General features: G+C 43.6%; 1 protein-coding gene across 42 annotated transcripts in view; it reads right to left on the reverse strand.

Moving 5' to 3' along the window:
* The window catches only part of MICAL2 (microtubule associated monooxygenase, calponin and LIM domain containing 2), a 159,770-nt gene that overhangs the window by 31,845 nt on the left and 110,778 nt on the right, over positions 1-17,147 (reverse strand). For 33 of the 42 annotated variants that reach the window (XM_046942224.1, XM_046942222.1, XM_040702113.2 and 30 more), the window contains one exon: positions 16,877-16,976. In XM_046942224.1, coding sequence (XP_046798180.1) covers positions 16,877-16,976 — 100 coding nt within the window. Of the gene's footprint in view, positions 1-12,343; positions 12,567-13,950; positions 16,977-17,147 lie in introns of those variants that run through there. The other 9 variants (XM_046942253.1, XM_046942250.1, XM_046942247.1 and 6 more) reach the window with 2 other exon arrangements.

Here is a 17,147-nt window from a genome sequence, read left to right on the forward strand (position 1 = left end):
GGCTTTTGCAGCTGCAGGCTCTTGGCTCCATTTGGTGGCACTGCCATCAGGCTGGTGGTGGTACCAAAAAGACACATGCCATCTGAATGAGCAGGGGCATGTAGTCTCTCTTCTGGCCACTGGTGTGTGTAAGGCTCTTCAGAAAGTTGTTTTTGAGTGCATGCAGAAAAACTAAGCACTGATTAGGGAAAAGACAAAATGTGGCAGCAGTTAAGCAGCATGACCCCGAACTTCGTGTTCAGACAGAAGGAACAAAGAACAAAGACAAGTTTCCCTGGCTTATCCCAAGTAAAGCAGACGGAGCCAAAGGCAGGGGATGATCCTTCCCTGTGAAATCCTTAATTTCTGAGCAACCTTACCCATGCACAACCTCCTGCACAAGCAAATACAAACATACCAACCCTGCAAATTTCCCTGTGTCCCAGGAGGCACAAAAGACATTCTCAAGGAGGGTGGTTTTGCCTGGTTCATCTTGCACGCATGATGCTTTTGCCACAATTAGTTTAACATTTATTTCTAACTTACATCTGCATAAATGGAAGCAAAAAAAAAAAAAAAGAAAAAACCCTAGACAAAACAAGAAAACAGATCTGGGATGTGGTTCATCCTCTCATCTATGAAAGAAAAGCGTGCAGTAAACACCTATAAAACTTCTCTTTAACTTGCAGCTCCTTCATACACAGGATCTCACTCAGCCTAGTCCTCCACCTTGCAAGGGCTTTTAACTCAAACGTGCAGTGCTTGCACAGCAAACAAGCCAGAGAAAGCATGCCACGAGCAAGCCTTCACAGCAGGTACCCTGGGAGATGACTTGCACCGCAGCCCCACTGCTTGCCCACAGGCAGCTTGGAGCAGCACTTCCCATCTGTCATCGTGTGGCTCTCCCCAGCTCGTGCTGCAGGTACGTGTCCTACGCATCACCCCCACTGTGGTTCCTGAATGTGAACACTTCAGGTTAACCAGTCCCTCTGAAATAGCCCGCAGCTCCCCCAGATTTTATGTCATTAATGACAACAGACAGAGCTGGTGGAGGACCTCAGCCTATCACCCAGGCCACGCTGTGTCTCAGCTGCAGCCACATCCACTTAAGGAACTGCATTTCTCCACTGCTCTTTAAGGTATTGTGGTGCTCTCCTTTTTGAACTGTGCAGTAGGAGCCAACTTTCTCAGGAATCTGCTAGATAAGCAGTCTTTTCTGAAAGAGATCAACTAGCATTCACAGCTGAACTAACCATAGCTAACTAACTAATGCTGAACTAAGTTCAGCATTCTGCCTTAAGAAGCAAAACCACTCCTTACTGATTTACTTAGTCAATATTTGCACTGTGACATATAAAGCTGAATAAACTGAGTTGCACTCAATTCCACAGAAGTGGAAAGAAGCTGAGCTACCTCCACGTTTCTGCACGTGGGTGACATTTGTATTAACCCAAATGCTGGGTTACCAACTCCACGGACATTTAAAGAGATGGAAGCTGCAGCTGTTGTGCAGCAGGACCACCTCCTAGGTTACCAGCTTGTACCAAAGACTGAGATGCCCAAGATGCCAAGAGCCAAGGTTTCTGTAGGCTTTGATGACGCTACTCCATATTACCAGCCTCTCCTAAAAGGCAGCACTGGCAGAGGGCCCCGAGCCCTGCAGTGATGAAATGCAGCTCAATGGAGCGCTTTGGGCTCTTGCACAGGGTAGGCTTCAGTCCTGGAGAACAAAGGGGAAGAGAGCAGAGCAACAAGCCACTGGTGGGTTTGTGTAAACACCGCTCAGGGAGAGCAGTGGCCAACGCAAACAAAAGCCTGGACACTGCACAGACCTGAACCCACCTGTTAATTATTACCAGCACTGCTACAGCAACGCAAACAAATCAAACAGGCCATCTGCTGGGAAGCTGCCATCGGCTTTTGTTGCCGTTAGTTTTAAAGGAGCACCACAGAGAAGATAAAAATGACCTGAGACAAATGAGAAATTTAAAAATACAGCTGGCTTTTCTATAAAGTGCTTTTCTTAAAGTGCCTTGCAGCTCACTGTGCACTGACTGCACCCTGGGCTGTGCTGCAACAGTGGCAGCCACCGTAATGCTGAACAGGAGTACACCACTTCTTTTTTTGGAAGCCTGAGTGTGATCTGGCAACCATGCTCTGAGCTTCAGTGCCCTGACTGCCATCAGTGAGAGTCGGAGCATCTCCAGTCACTACTGCCATCAACTCAGGACAGGTACCCTACAGGCTGACAGACCAACCCTCATGGAGGTGCAGAAAGAGCCTTGTGGGAGCCTTGAGTTGGTGGGCACTTCTGGGCGCCCCTTGTGCTCTGGGAAAACCCAAGCTTTTGCAGACGAACTGAGGTGGACATTTAGCTCCTAAGTTCAAGGTGGCAACTCCCACATAAGCCCCTAGGTATCTAAGTTTTCTAGTGCTTAGGTCCCCTCAGAGGTCCATGCATGGCTGTATATGCCACACTATCTCACTTCTTCACTAGAGGAGAGGAAAACTGGCCTCACTGCTGTTCCCAAATGCGAAGAGGCACACAGGTGCACTAAGCCCCATGCTTGGGGCAGCCAGCAGGACCCCACGGCCTGCAGGTGCTCCCACTAGGGTCATGTTTCCTCCCCAGGACAAGAGATTTTCTACTGGCAGGGTAGCTAAGAGACTGACAGTCAGAGGAAATGGACCTTACAAGATAAACACACACAATGCAAAGCTAAACGGGTATCCAGTCTCAACGGAAAAGGGCACAACCTCTGCTTTCCTGCCAATGTAAACTAGTGCTATGCCACTGACCCCCATGGGCAACTCCACATATTATCAGAAGAGAGACAAGTCACCAGGAAATAGACTCAAAATAGCATTCTCATCAGATCTTACTTCACTTCCATCACACTTCCCGAGGATTTCCTACCATCCTTCCTACTGTCTTATGTTTCACCATGCTAAAGCTCTCCAGCAGTGAGCGTGCGTCCCCCGCAGTCACACTTCGGGCTGAAGCCCTCACTAATCCTTTGCCAAAACGTTTAAATAATTTACCCGAGGGGGGGATTATAGACAAGCCATGCATGTGGAAGGTGTTAATCTTGTGGCAGTAGACAACAAATCAAACATGTCACATGCTTGAGGCTGCAGGGGCAGACAAGACACACCACAGATATTGCTCACTGCGTTGCTGCCCAGTTAATAGTGGAACTGTCCTACTGGCACAAGTTATTGAGAATTGCAGGTGGTCAGTTTTCCTAAACTATTCAGTACAAGCAAGCGAAGGAGTTAATGTGTTAATTTCCAGAGCCTCCCATGCTCTTTGGCATGATTCTGTGAAGGAGCACAGGCTAGGCTGCAAGCAGGACAGTGCTCCCAGCTCTGCTCAGCAAGCAGCAGCATTGCTGGGTGCTCTGCAGCCAGCATGGCTGGGTGCTCCGGCTGTTTGAGGAACTTGCACAGTGATAACCTGCTGCCTGGAGGTCTGATAGGATTGAGAGAATTTAAGCATTCCTTGAGTTGCTGCTAATCTCCTTACTCTACTGTCATCCAGACTGGCTGCAGGAGATGCTCCCCAGCAGTTGCTCTGTCCCAACACTGTGGTACTAACAAGAGCTTTGGTATTGCTGAATACCAGAGGCCAGGGTCGTCTTGGTGGCTCGACATCCAGTGGCACGGCAGGGGTCTGGCCCAAAGCAAACACTTGCAAGGGCTTTGGTGGCCACAGCAACGAGAGCAGCTCTGTGGTACCATGAAACAAGCTTCCTTACACTTCCTTTTTAAAGCGGTATAAAGACACTGTATGCCACAAACCAAGAGCACAGCCAGGCTTGGCTGAAGCACTCAGGCTAGTGGCTGCAATTTACCACCAGCCCACAGCAAACACAGTACATGGGGCTGTTCTCACCTCCCTACTGACCGGAGGGAACAGATCCCTGGTGCCGTGCACAGCCATCTGCTGGCAAACGCTGCCTACTCAGGTGAAGGCTGGAGTTGGTTTGCTTGCTTCAGTGTCAGGCTGGACCCGGCAGGGCAGAAACGATATTTGTTCTCCCACTTCAGGAAAAGCCTGACGCTATGATTTAGGTTCAGTTCTTCAGTTAGAAGATTTCCAACAGAAAACACACACAGAAAAAAAGTTTGCAATGCATTTTACAGTGCGGAATAGCACTCAAGACACAGGTATATTCACTTCAGCAGATAATATAACCCATGCACAGAGGTGGCCAATTTCAGTGGCTTTGTGTTCTGGGAATAACAGCATCTCTGCCCACAGCCTCTGCTGTCCGTCTCCCCTGCACAAAAGCCTCTTCCTCAGCCCAAGCCTTCCTGATTGGAGTCCTCGACTGACTTGCACTGAGAGCAAACACTGTGGTTTTAGAGTTATTTTTTTTTAAATACAAATGGTGGAGATTAGCTTCAGTTATATAAGCAATAGTAACACAGTCAGCAACTGCAACAGAACAATTCTGCATTCATATGACCCTCCCACTCCAACAGGATGAAAAATTTGGATAAACAATTTCTCCTTTGTCTGCGTTTCAAAACCTATCTCACCATCCCCTCACTGGGAGTGAAACAACTGTTTTCCTTACAGCAAAAGGATTTAGCTAAAGCTCGTGGTACATGAGCAGCATCCCTGCTGCTCGCCTGAGGCTCACTGCGGATCAGTGCTCATCCCAAGGTCAGGGGTGTCCAAGGCTCGCTCCAGCACACAGGCTTGGCCGAACAGCCCACGCAGACCCCCTGGACAGATTCAGATCACTTTCCAGTCAGAAATGCTTCTCTTTCCCATTATGTCTCATGCTGAGTTTTCTCAATTCCGTATTCTTCCACTCAGGCAAAGGTCCAGTTCATCCCTGCATCTGAAACAGCCCCATTCATTTCAAATGAATCTGATGAGATGTGACCAGCAAGGGGCAAAGACATCGTAACACCTCTGTAACATTGGCAGAACTCACAGAACTTGGATGGAACTTTGTTTTAGCTCCAAAGCTACAATCAAGGGGTACCAATCCTTATTTACTGCACCAGTAATCCAAACACCACAATTATTTACTCAGAGTAAATCAGAGATAACATTTGGATGGTGTGCCTGTCCCTCAGAGCTGGTTCAGCCAGCTCCTGGCTCCAGGGTGGACTTGCAGGAGCTCCCCTGTCAGGCCTCGCTGAGCAGTCAGCCCATCTGGTTCTTCAGCAGGGCCCATTCCCAGCTGGTTATCAGCTCTGACAAACAGACCTCAGAGTGCCCACTGAGCAGCAGAGCAGCAGCCTCTGATCAGGAACTCAAGGAAGCTTTCCAAGGTCCCCACAGCTGCTGACCAGCACGAAGCAGAGCCGTCCTGCTGTGCCTCAAGAGAGGCCTCACTGCCCTCACCCCACAGGTGGCCCCAGGCCAGCAGAAACCACATGAGCTCAGCATTACTGCAATATCACTGCAATTGTACCTACAGCAAGCTTGTAACACTCAGGTGCTTACGGAATGACATCCAGCAGTGATGCCAGCACCAAGACCTTTTTCAGTCACTTTCTGTAAGAGCATGCCCCGCAGTCTGGATGTATGCCATAGGCCCAGAGCAACCTGATGGCCACACTTTGCACCTCAGGAGTTCAGCGTCTAACAGGAAGGGCCAAGGCCACGTGGAAACCGAAAGGTTGTTCTTAACTTTATTACAGACATAAATACATAAATATACATAAATATAAAGAACAAAGCTCACTATTAGCTTTGTTAGTTGTCTTCTCCCAGAGTGCCTCCCGGTCAGTTCACACCCCAAAAGTGCAGGGCAGGTACCAGACGCCTGGTCACACTCCAGCTACCAGCACTGGCTTTACTTAAGAGAGGGCAAAGCCCTCCCAGTGTCACTGCCAGCCATGGGGCCAAGGGAGGGCAACGAGCCCCGCAGACCCCAGCCCAGAGCTACTGCTGCCTCGGGTGCCTCAGCACCACCTCACACTGCCTGCCCAGCATAGCCAGGCCACTCTGCCAAAATCTCAAGCTCCAGTTTTTGAAAACTAAAATTGCAGAGCTGTTCAGTGTTCTCCTCTGACCAACAAATTGCTGCAAGTGGTCCAGCCCCAGGCAAGTTCCCTCTGCCGCTGCAGAGCAGACCAAAAAAGTCGCTGCGCTCCCCTTCCCAGTCACGGAGGCTGTGCAGAAAGCAGCCATTCCACGAGGTGAAGGTGCTGAGTTATGTGCTGGTGTCCCATTGCACCACACCATGCCAGCTCAGCACTGCAGAGGTACTGACAACTATTTCTATTTTATGCCACGTTAACAGTGCAGTTGCTGTCGGTTTTGCTTAGCTCAGAGAAACACAGAAATCCCGCAGCAGGCACTGCAGTCGCCTGTTGGAAGCCACTACACGTGGGGCAGAGAGGGTACCTCCAGAGGTGCCATCATTCGCTGTGACCACCATTTATTAATGCACCGATCACTCTATAGCATCTGAATGACTCACCAACAAAGCCGAGGCCGACAGGCAGCAGAAAGGGGACGTTACTCATGTTGGTGCGTCCCATCTGACAGGGAAACCTGCCTCTGCACGGGCTGCTTCTACCAAGCCACCTGCCAAATTAGCAGCAGGCAGAGCACATAACTGCGACCCAACAGGGAGATGACAGGGGCTCGGGAATCAGCCAAATTTGGGCAGAGCCAAGTGCCTGCTGAGGGCAGCTGGGCTGGACAGGGATGGGGACTCTCATGAGTGCCACTCACAACAGCACAAAGCCCACATAACAGCCCCCTCCCCGGAGGGTCAGCTGTCTCGGCCACCAGCTGTCTCCTGCCTTTTATCAGCTTTGCCGTTCTGCATGTGCCTCCCCCTGCCTGCCTTGGACAAAAGCATTCAAAGATGCCCCACTGAACCTGTCTGGAAAAATCCTGAACCAAGCCAGCTGCAGCAGACTGAAAATCAAGGCAATGCTGCCATGCCATAAACAAGCAAAAGAGTTCACGTTTACTCACCCTCTTCCACTTCAGCTGGCCTTAAACTGGGAGAGGGAAATTCATTTTTAAGCAAGATATAGTGATATTTCTCAGCTGAGTCAGACTGAATGGAATGGTGCACAAGCAGAAAAGGGGAGTTAGCCACGTCAAGCTAACGAGAGTACGAAGACTTAGACTATTACAGACCTGGAGAACATCCCTTAAGCCACAAGAAAAACAAAGCATAGAAACAGAGCCAGATTCTTTTTTTTTTTTTTTTTTTTTTTAATAATATCAATCTTTCCCCTAGGGATCACAAAACACCCAGCAGGGGTAAGTTGGTAAGCAAGAAAGCTCTTGCAGGGAGAACACTGCCTTGCAAGCGCCCTGACTCCTTGCAATTCCGAGCAGAGATTTCTGGACAAGGGCCTTGTCTGGGGGAGGAAGAAAGAAACCTACTGGAATCAGCTGTCAAAATCTCCATGTGGAATATGATATACTGGCACCTCTGACACATCATGTTTTTGCAACTCGTTGAAGACTGTAGAACAGGAGTAGTACTTACCCAGAGCTGTCACAGCAATACAGTTGGTTAAGGGCCTTCAAACCCTCAGATGAAAAGCACTCAAATCTCAGGTACTGCTGCTGCTGCTAGTGGGCAGCAGGAGTACAGGCACCCAGGGCTGGCACACAGCTCACTTCCCTGCTGTGCCCAGCACCACCAACTATGGCTGCACTCCTGTGATGGGGACAAGGTTTGGGTGAGCTCAGCTGGGTCAACCTGCCAGCTGGCCCCCAGCCCTCCTGATGCCACGGTAGCAGTACTCAGGGAGAGACCTTCCTCCCACAGAAGCACCAAGCCAACACAGCTATGAACCTTCTCTACAGAAGTAACCTATGCTCACCCACCCCTCCTGATGCCACCCTCACCCAGTGTCCCCCCAGCAAGTTCCCAGCCTAGCTTGCTGGCAATCCTGAGGCTTTTACCCTGCCATTAAACTGTGTCACCCTGTAATTCATTCACAGGATGAGAGTACTCTGCCTGGCCTTGTATGGAGCCGCTGACTAAGGCAATGACACGAGCGAATAATTTTAAAGTGGAGTTACTCATAAATGTGGGCAGCTCCAGCGGTGAAAGCAAACACCAGTTGGCATCAAAAATGGACATTAAGAAATTCAGTCATCAGACCACAAATTGATCTGTAGCACACCCAGCGCACTTCACTGCCTCTCTGGCTTCTTACCGTGTAATAGACCTCTCAAAAATCATGTTTGTGTCCTACTTATAACACAGCACGACTTGTAGAAGGCTGCAGGGGCAGAAGGAAGGTGTCATCAGTGCTGTGGAAGCACAGTTGAAATGAACCCAGCAAGCACAGGGATAATATACAGAGCAGAAAGCACTCTCCAGGGAAGCCTCTGCCCACAAAGGACTGTGAAATGGGATCAGAGAATGGCTCCTCCAGCTTGCTTAGGTCATGTGGCAGTATGCTGGCTACCAGCCTACACAGGAGTGAAACCCCAGCTCAAACCTATTATAACCTCAGTTAAATATATATATATACAACCGCAGTCTGAGTTTCGAACATCTAAGGCTGCCTGGAAGCATCACCTGCATTAGACCTTGAAATCAGGGACATCCCATTAAGTTCTTTCACAGATGTGCACTAGGAGGCTATAGGGCTTCCAACAGCATTCCCAGATTGATGTCCTTTATTTACTGAACTCTGACTTTTCAGCACATCTAAGAAACCACCAGGCAAATTTCTGTCCCTGAAAAAGCACTTCAGTAAGAGAAATGATGTTTCACAGGACAGGTTCTTCCCACCTTTCTAGCCCTTTATGCATAAGCTCAAATTGTTTGCCTACCAAAGTCAATTCCACATTATGCTGTCTAGGAAAAAGTGGAGCACAAAGCCAACCTGCTTTCCCATTTCTGTGGGGCAGCACACTGTTCCCAGTGGAAGCACAGCCAGATCTCCAGCCCAGCTTCCAGCCATTGCTGTCTGCAAATGCTTTGTGCTGCCCCTTCTCCCCTGTGGCCTGGTAACGGGCTTATCCACTGCCCGTTCCTCCCCTCCCCACACCAGCAGAGCAACTTCTATGCCCATGTGGGCCCAGGCACTTTTCCAAAGCATCCATTACTTACATGATGAACAGACACTTGTCAATTCAGTCACAAGATAGAACCAGGGAGCTTGAAGAAGTAGGAGAGAACCCAAAGAACACGACTTTTGAATAGATCCAGGACAGTGCACATTAAGACCAATATTAATACAAACTAAGCAAAAATTATTACAGAGTTAAAAGAGAAAGCAACTAACTGAAAGACTACTGAATTTATATATTTATGGAAATTTGCTTCTCACAGCCCCACAATTTCAGAGCAAATGTTTATTTTATCAGAGCAATCTGTGTTAGTCTGGTATATTAATGCATGTAATAATTGGAAATTCAGAGTGCAGCCAACATGATTTGTCCCTGGAGCGATCAGCAAACTAATGTCTGCCAAAATAATATTTTTCTTTACACATCGACTCCAAATACCGAAAACCTTAAAACAAAGATATGAGTTACTTCCTGAAGTACAAATGCAAATAAAAGAGCACAGTGACATGCAGATTTCTTTGTAATTTCTCATTTCAGAAGAACATCAGAAATTCCAGCCATTTCAAATGAGGCTGGAGACCACCACCTGATGAGATGAGATCAAAGCTTCCGTTCTTTTTATGCTAAAACAGCCCATGAAGCAAAGGAAAAAGGATCAGGGAAATATTTACATGACGGACACACATACTTGGATCAAGTATTAAATACAGAATGTCTTCTGATCTTCAGCAACATGATCTTCCATGCAAAAAACCCAAGTCATCTACAAACATGTCATACCTTTGAAAATATAAATCTTGATGCAGAATTCACTGCATGAAGAACTCACTGTTTTGATTGGAATTTGAGGAATGAGTAAGCAAGAAGTGAATTAAAGCCAATTATAGTAACTAATTGCCATAATGTTGTGGGAAAAAAAAGACCACAGCCCTTGCTGGAGGTTGGAATACACAGAGAAGAAACATTCACTGGTATTTTATTATTGTGGCAGTCTAGAAGAAATTGAGAGGAACAGCAATTACTCTTCTTGCTGGAGTTAATGAAGGGCTCTCATCTGAGTCTAAGCAATTCTACAATTTGTCTGTACATCATACTCAAACCTGGTACGCTTAAAAATGGCATGATCTTTTTCATTATTAAGCATTAGCATAATCTTAATATAGGGAGGTTATCTTTACATGACTCTGCCATTTTTGCTTTTCATTAACAGATAGGTAGGGCTAGAGGCAACAGACAAGTTGAGAACTGATTTGAACCAGTATAAAGAGGAGGAACGAGAGCAAGAGTGTGCAGTTCCTGAACCTGACAGATACAGATCTCTGCAGTTCTAGCACTATCATGTCATCTGTAACCAGTAGCTTTCCTTCTCTTAGCAAGCACTGACAGTATAAAAAGGCAGTATCACCTACTGAAAATCCATGATTTCTGGAAGGTACCTGGTTCAGTGGCAGCTTGAGGTTAAAGCAGTAGCTTTTCCACCAAGCACCATCACTTTCAGCTGCATGGGATGCACATGGGGTTTCTATAGCAGCAAATGCCTGCCAGAGGCTGGAGCTTTGGCAGAAAGCTCAGTGAAAGGGTGGCAGGAAGAATCAGCCCTCACTCCACAGGGAGGGATGGCCAGAGGATGGGGTCTCCCCAAAGATGCAAAGGTCCTGAACTAGCCTTGTTAAATTCACACACAACTTAATCCACCAGCCTTTACCTCCAGCAGCATTACTGGGATTCAAACTAATGAACACTTGCAACTTTCACTGTGTGAGGATTTTGACTCAGAATGAAGGAGCTAACACAAGCTTGCTCTTCTTACATTGCTCATTTTGTCTGCTTCATTTCTTTTCTGTGTAATGTCTCCTGTGTTATCCACTACCATTAGAGGACGTGGATTGTTTACTATGAAGTATATCCATTAAAGATAGGATTTGCTAGTGATTTGACTTTTGGGGCCTTCGGCACCACCACAGAATAACACAGTTACAACAAATTAAATGCTAACAATATTCCAATTCCAAGTCACTGTTTTGATATTTTAGCAGGAGTAAGTGAAACAGTTTGTGAGAACAGCATGAACACGTGGTGCCTCCCAAAGCTTCAACACAAAACAAATCATCGCCTTTTGTAGACTCAAAAACTTCTTCTGATGTTTCTCTGCCACTGCCTCTCCCTAAAATTATCAAGTAAAGATGGCAAAAAAAAAAGTCTGCTTCAAGACTAATTTGTACAAAGAGTAGATCTACTGATCCAAATTTCTTTTCCCATCCCAATTAAGGAAGTGCCAAGTTCAATGACATTTGCTGCACTACGGTTTCATTATGCAAATCACCTCTTGCTGGGACAGCAAACTTTCTACTGTCCTTGGCGGCTTCTCCTTTGGCAGATGGAATAGCCCATTGAGGCTAACATTTGTTGTTCTTCTGCAGTGTTGTCTCTATCATCACTTCAAAGAAATAAAAAAATCATTCCTGTTATTCAAACAACTTCAGTGGGGCTCAGTTTGAAATGACTTCACAACAAAAAAAAGCCCATAATCTTTCCATTAAGCAATTGGGACTATTCTTTCTGTGATTTGTTTTTCTCCTGAAATACAAAGGAAGAGATGCTAGCTTAAGAACTGTAAAGTGAGCAAAAGAAAGAAAAGGAAGGGGAGGAACGCTTATAAAAGCCATTTTGGAGAATGCGCTGTTTCAGAAGAACTACAACACCAGTTTTAAAAACAATAAAAGAAAATTAGGAATAAAAAGCATGACAAAGCAAAGGAAAGCAAACTTAATAAATTAAATATATTTTAAAAGGCCATTGTTGTCAGATAGTAAGTCAGTGTTAGATGCAGCTTCTAGGGATGAAGACGATACAGGGAGCTGGCAAACAGCAGTCCAGAGTCAGCAGCTAAAATTAGCTTTACTCACAGTTATTATCTGCTTTTTCTGTACATGATCTAAGATCCCAAATGCAGATAACGTAGCATGATATTTGTTAATATGTAAAATAAAAACATATGGAAGGGTAACAGAAGTCAAAGAGAAGAGGACAACTGCAAGCAATCCCCATGCTCACCAACACCAACGTATCAGTTCCAGGAGGGATAAACCCCAACACCAGGCACCTACTGGTCTCAAGTGGATGGGATAATTAGTGTAGAATGTCAGGGTGAAGGACCTTCCAAAAGGAACACACACTTGATTATCACACCACAGCAAAACTCCATGGCCTCTGGGTCAGGCCACTACAAAAATAACTCAACAGCATCCACCAGAAGAACTTGTAAAAACAAGGATAAAGTCACCATTAAGTTACTGTTCAGGAAATCTTTTTTAAAAGGAAGAGATGAAACAAGGAGACTTATAAAGAACTACATTTATTTTTCTTTACAGCAAATACCATAAATAGAGCTGAAACAATTTTCACTGTGTGCAAAATACAGAATTTCCATGTGAAAATTTAAAAACAGCATTAAAAACTATTTAATAAAAATATTCCATTAAGATTATAAAGTAAAGCGAAGACAGAAGATTTAGGAAGAGAAGGACAGAATCCTCACTGGCCAGGAAGAGCGAGGAAGACTCTGTAACAGAGGGTAAAAAAAAAAAGCATAGCAATGGAATGTGGTTTGAAATGGCAGACCTTTATGTCACGACCTTCATCTCAAAGCATGCTGAACTTAGCAACAGAACACCACAGTGCTGCAATTCACAGGAAGATGTCTCCTAACCATTTTCCAGGGAGTGATGCTTAGAATATAGAGAGGTTGTGTATGGGCCCAGCAAGGGAACTTTGAAAGCCATCAAGACAATTTAGCATGCCCACACAAATCAACACTACTGTTTAGTCATGCAAACATACAGGCCAGCAAGATAAGGACCCTGCAGTTCTTCACTCCTGATTGAGTGTGTGAAATGGGACAAGTGGCACAGCCCCCTGTCCCCCCCCCCCCCCTCCCGCAAGTTGCTGCTTAGATCTATTCCCAGTCACCATTCCCTTTGAAGGGCATCCTCAGCAAGTAAAGCTGCATCATGACCACATCAACCATAAGCATAGAGCACTTGCTGGTCAGGCTGAAACCTTGTTTCTTCTTTGGATTAATTTCCCCTTTTGGACTATTGTGTGATTAAACAGACTGGAACTTATATGAAAAAATACATACAAAGTAATTGCACTAATTTGTCCTGGAAAGTACTGGCAACTTTTCATGCAGCAAGACAAATCCATCAATCAGAGGGCAAATGGGGCCTTGTTAGATCTGATATTAGTTAACAAAACAACTCAAACCAAAACACTCTGGTTATAAAAATTTGGCATTTAGACATGAAGGACTAAAAAACAGCACATGTCTATTTCTGCTATGCCTGCCTAGCATGTTACTTGGGATGGAAGACTGGAACTTGTGTTGCTCTGGCTATTTTTTCCAACAGAATCCTTTTGTAAAATAATTTTCCTCTATGGAAGCAAAGAAGCGCTTAGAAAGAGCAACACAGCTCAAATGTTGATTGTTCACTGAATATTTCTCAGTTAAAATTTGCTCATTGAATATTTGAGTGCAGTAGAAATAGGTGCTCACGCTATCCAGGAGAATCACCTGGCTTTTATTGTCACCTTATTTTAAAATTTCCTTGAAAGAAATAAGAAATAGTTCTTTCAAGAATCAGTTTATTTACATGCCTAACTCACCTGAAAGACACAAGGAAAGTAAGTGTACATGCAAAGACGCAGAAGGAAAAACATTCTCTACAGAGAGAGCAGATGTAACCTTTTACAGAACTATGAACTCAGCAACAGGTTAAATGATCACGCCAAAGCTCGCATCCATTAATATACCAGACACACACAGTTTGCTCCAAAATGGTATTAAAAGATAAAATAAGAAAAACCACACAAAATCAATGTAGTGAAATGCTGTCGAACGACAGTGTTAGTCACACAATTTTGGAACCGGCAAGCAGAAAAATCACCTGACAGCATAAAGGCTTCAGCCAGTGAGCGGGTGCAACACCGGAATGATGAATTGGACTAAAAGTAATGAGGGAGATTGACAAAGAGAGCAAAGAAAAAAAAAACAAAACACAGAACTTAGCTTGGTTATATAGAAGAGCATCAGTAAGTTCACAAAGAAGAATTGGCCAAAATGAAACTGCCTTTTTTTGCATTAAATCATGAACAAGGACAAGTAATTATTAATCTCATTAACAGAGCATTAAGATAAAGAGTTAAAAAAAAAAAGCAACTAGCAATTTGATTATCAGATTGATACCAATAAACAACCTTCCCCACAACATTCAGAATCCCAGTGGAATATGTAGTATAATTAGGATCCTTCAGGAAAATGTTTTTTATTTTGTATGGTTGTTTGTTTTTTTTTCCCTCCCTGAAGTCTTTCGTGAGAATTTAGGGATTTTTCTCCCTATTATGTAAACCTATATAACATCATTACCATCTTTTTTTGTAAAAAGAAAATGCTTTCTCCTAGTAAGATTCACTTCATTTAAACTCAGAGGTTAACACAGATTTCCAAGTTTCTCACTGTGTCACCATTTTCTGTAAGTTTACCATTACGCTCACTGCTGAAAAGCAGAACATTTTCTTGTGGTGAACAGCAAAAGAAAATGTCAGGAAAAATGTATTCTGCAAGACCATGCTGTTGACAAACTGAAATTAAAATTGAGAATGAGTTTAACTTTAAAACTTTACCATTTAGCAGTTTGCTGCATTGCAGGAGTAACATAACAAATCATACTGCAGATTTTTTTCCATGTAGAGTGAAACAACAACTGGCATTAGCAAATAATTTAAAAGTGTAGACTGTTCCCAAGTAGGTTTTTTAAATGCTATGAAAGAGATAGACACATTTCTTTATACAGATGCTTACCATGTTATAATGACGTGTCCAGTCAGTATTCTAGCAAAGTTTTGATAAGTATACATTTGAGCATTAATGGCAATTTATTTCAACCAAGTGCTACCTCCTTATCCCTAAACAAATTTTTCAAGCATTTTTTTTTCAAGTTCTGTGCATACTTCTCACAATTTCTCCCCGGAATATATAAACACTATAAAATGGGAAGAGCTTTATCCTTGTAGTTGGAAAATTACATCAAAATATCTAGAGAAAAAACCCAGTTTGTCATTTATTTTAAACAGAACACATATCTCCATTTAATATCTAAGAGACAAGACAACTTTAAATTGTCTTTGCCCACATTCACTTAAAATTAAAAAAATAATAATAAAAAAATCACCCAGTCCATAAGAAGCACAGTTATTTGGGACCACTAAAAGGTCATCCTCAAACTTTGGTACAAATTGAACATAAAATTATTTCCTATTACTTACGCCATGTTACGTTGGCTAGAAATAAATGTTACAGATACTTTTCATTTTAGGCTATGCATATTGCCATATTAATATGCTTATCTATTTCTTGAGTAACATCTTAATTAAACATGTAAGTATTTTAGAGGCAGGGAGCATGCTTACCTCACTGGCTACCTAGGCTGAGAAAGCAATCAGAATTTGGGATGTTCTCACTGTCTCCTTGTTGTTTAATAGCCCTACTTAACCTGCTCCTGACAGCTTTTGATGAAGGTAGACCTTGATGAGAAACACCAGAAAAATTTATTTCACAGCTGCTCCAGATAACAGGATTTCATCTTTTTGCTATCAGCTTTACGTATTGAAAAGAATGAAGTACCTGATTACGAAGCAACATCCTTAGAATAAGTTTATAGTTTTTTGTTGTTTGTTCTAAACTTGTATTCTTAAAAAATTCCAAACATAATAGGTGCCTCTCTGGAGTCAAAACAGTTGAGAGTTCAGTAATATAGGAATGCTCCACAACTCAATATTCCTTGAAACAGCTGCCTAATGAAGAAGCCTTGAATTGAGCATTAACTCACATCTAATATTACTACTAGTTCCTTTGATGTGTGTTTTCAATCAGGCCTTCATTCAGCTAAGATTTGCTCTTCAGATTTATTTCAAAACGTTAAATAAATTAGTATTACAGATTATACCCACTATCAACAAAGGGTATGAAAGGTAAAAGGCATGACTGGGAGCAATATGAATTTAACACATGATTTTTTTGAAACGTCATGCAAGTTATAAACCTCATAACCCAGAGAAAAGATGAAAGCAAGAAAAAAAAGGGATGCGCCATATTCAGGTTTCAAAACCCAGTTATTTGTCATAAATATTCCCTAAATATCTGAAAGAACAAAAACTCTTTCATTGTCCAACAACAACAACAAAGCAGAGGGGAAGAAGGCTTTTAAAATGTTCCTGTCCCCAATGGTCTGATCCCAAACAGGATCAAACAGGAAAAAAAAATTACAAAATATCCTTCATCTGTCGCTGTGTTCTGGAAATGTGTCTGGACACCACTCTTCATATTTTAACATACAGTACATTTTACACTGAAAATTTTGATTGCACCTAGTTTATGTCAGAAGGAATATATTGTTCATTTAAGTCACACATGAAATTGCAAGTAAAAAACAAAAACAAAAAGAACAACAAAAAGCCTCAGGAAAATAGTGAGGCTGCTCATTTTGAAATTCTGAAAGGCACAATTGAGCAAGACACGCAGAAAAATTTAAACCCTATAGAATTTTTTTGCCCATTCAAGCACATTTTCAAGGGATAGCTCTGCTTCCCGGTACATATGAGTAAGTACCTCTAGAAGAGCACAGAGGAATGGCACACCAAGGCTCAAGAGTTCGTACAAGTAGGTATAGTTATATGCATTGTCCCTGAAATGAACATTGGTAGCGCGCAGAAAACCATGCATCCAGTTAGAGAGGCGTCTGGGAATGTCAAGCAGATCCCTTGTCACCCGAAGGGGCCAGCTTAGAGTGCGCCTAAAGAAGGAAGTCAGGATACCTGGGGACCTGTCCTCTGGACTGCTAGCAGTAGTTAAAGTGCTGTCTGTGGTGGTCTCTGTAGGTCTGAGTTCTTCTTTCTTCCATGCTTCTGTTGCCTCCTTATAAAAAGCATTAAAAATATATTAAATATACGTCTAAAATAAGTATAAAGTCCAGTTTTTGTTACTGTTTTTATGTTTTTTATATATACGTTCACTTCCAAGTGTTCTTAAGTTCAACTTTATAGATGAAGAGCTCATTTCCACTGAAAACCAGACTACACATGCTGC

The sequence above is a fragment of the Gallus gallus genome, chromosome 5 (genome assembly GCF_016699485.2).
Source record: "Gallus gallus isolate bGalGal1 chromosome 5, bGalGal1.mat.broiler.GRCg7b, whole genome shotgun sequence".
NCBI classification, from domain to species: Eukaryota; Metazoa; Chordata; class Aves; order Galliformes; family Phasianidae; genus Gallus; species Gallus gallus.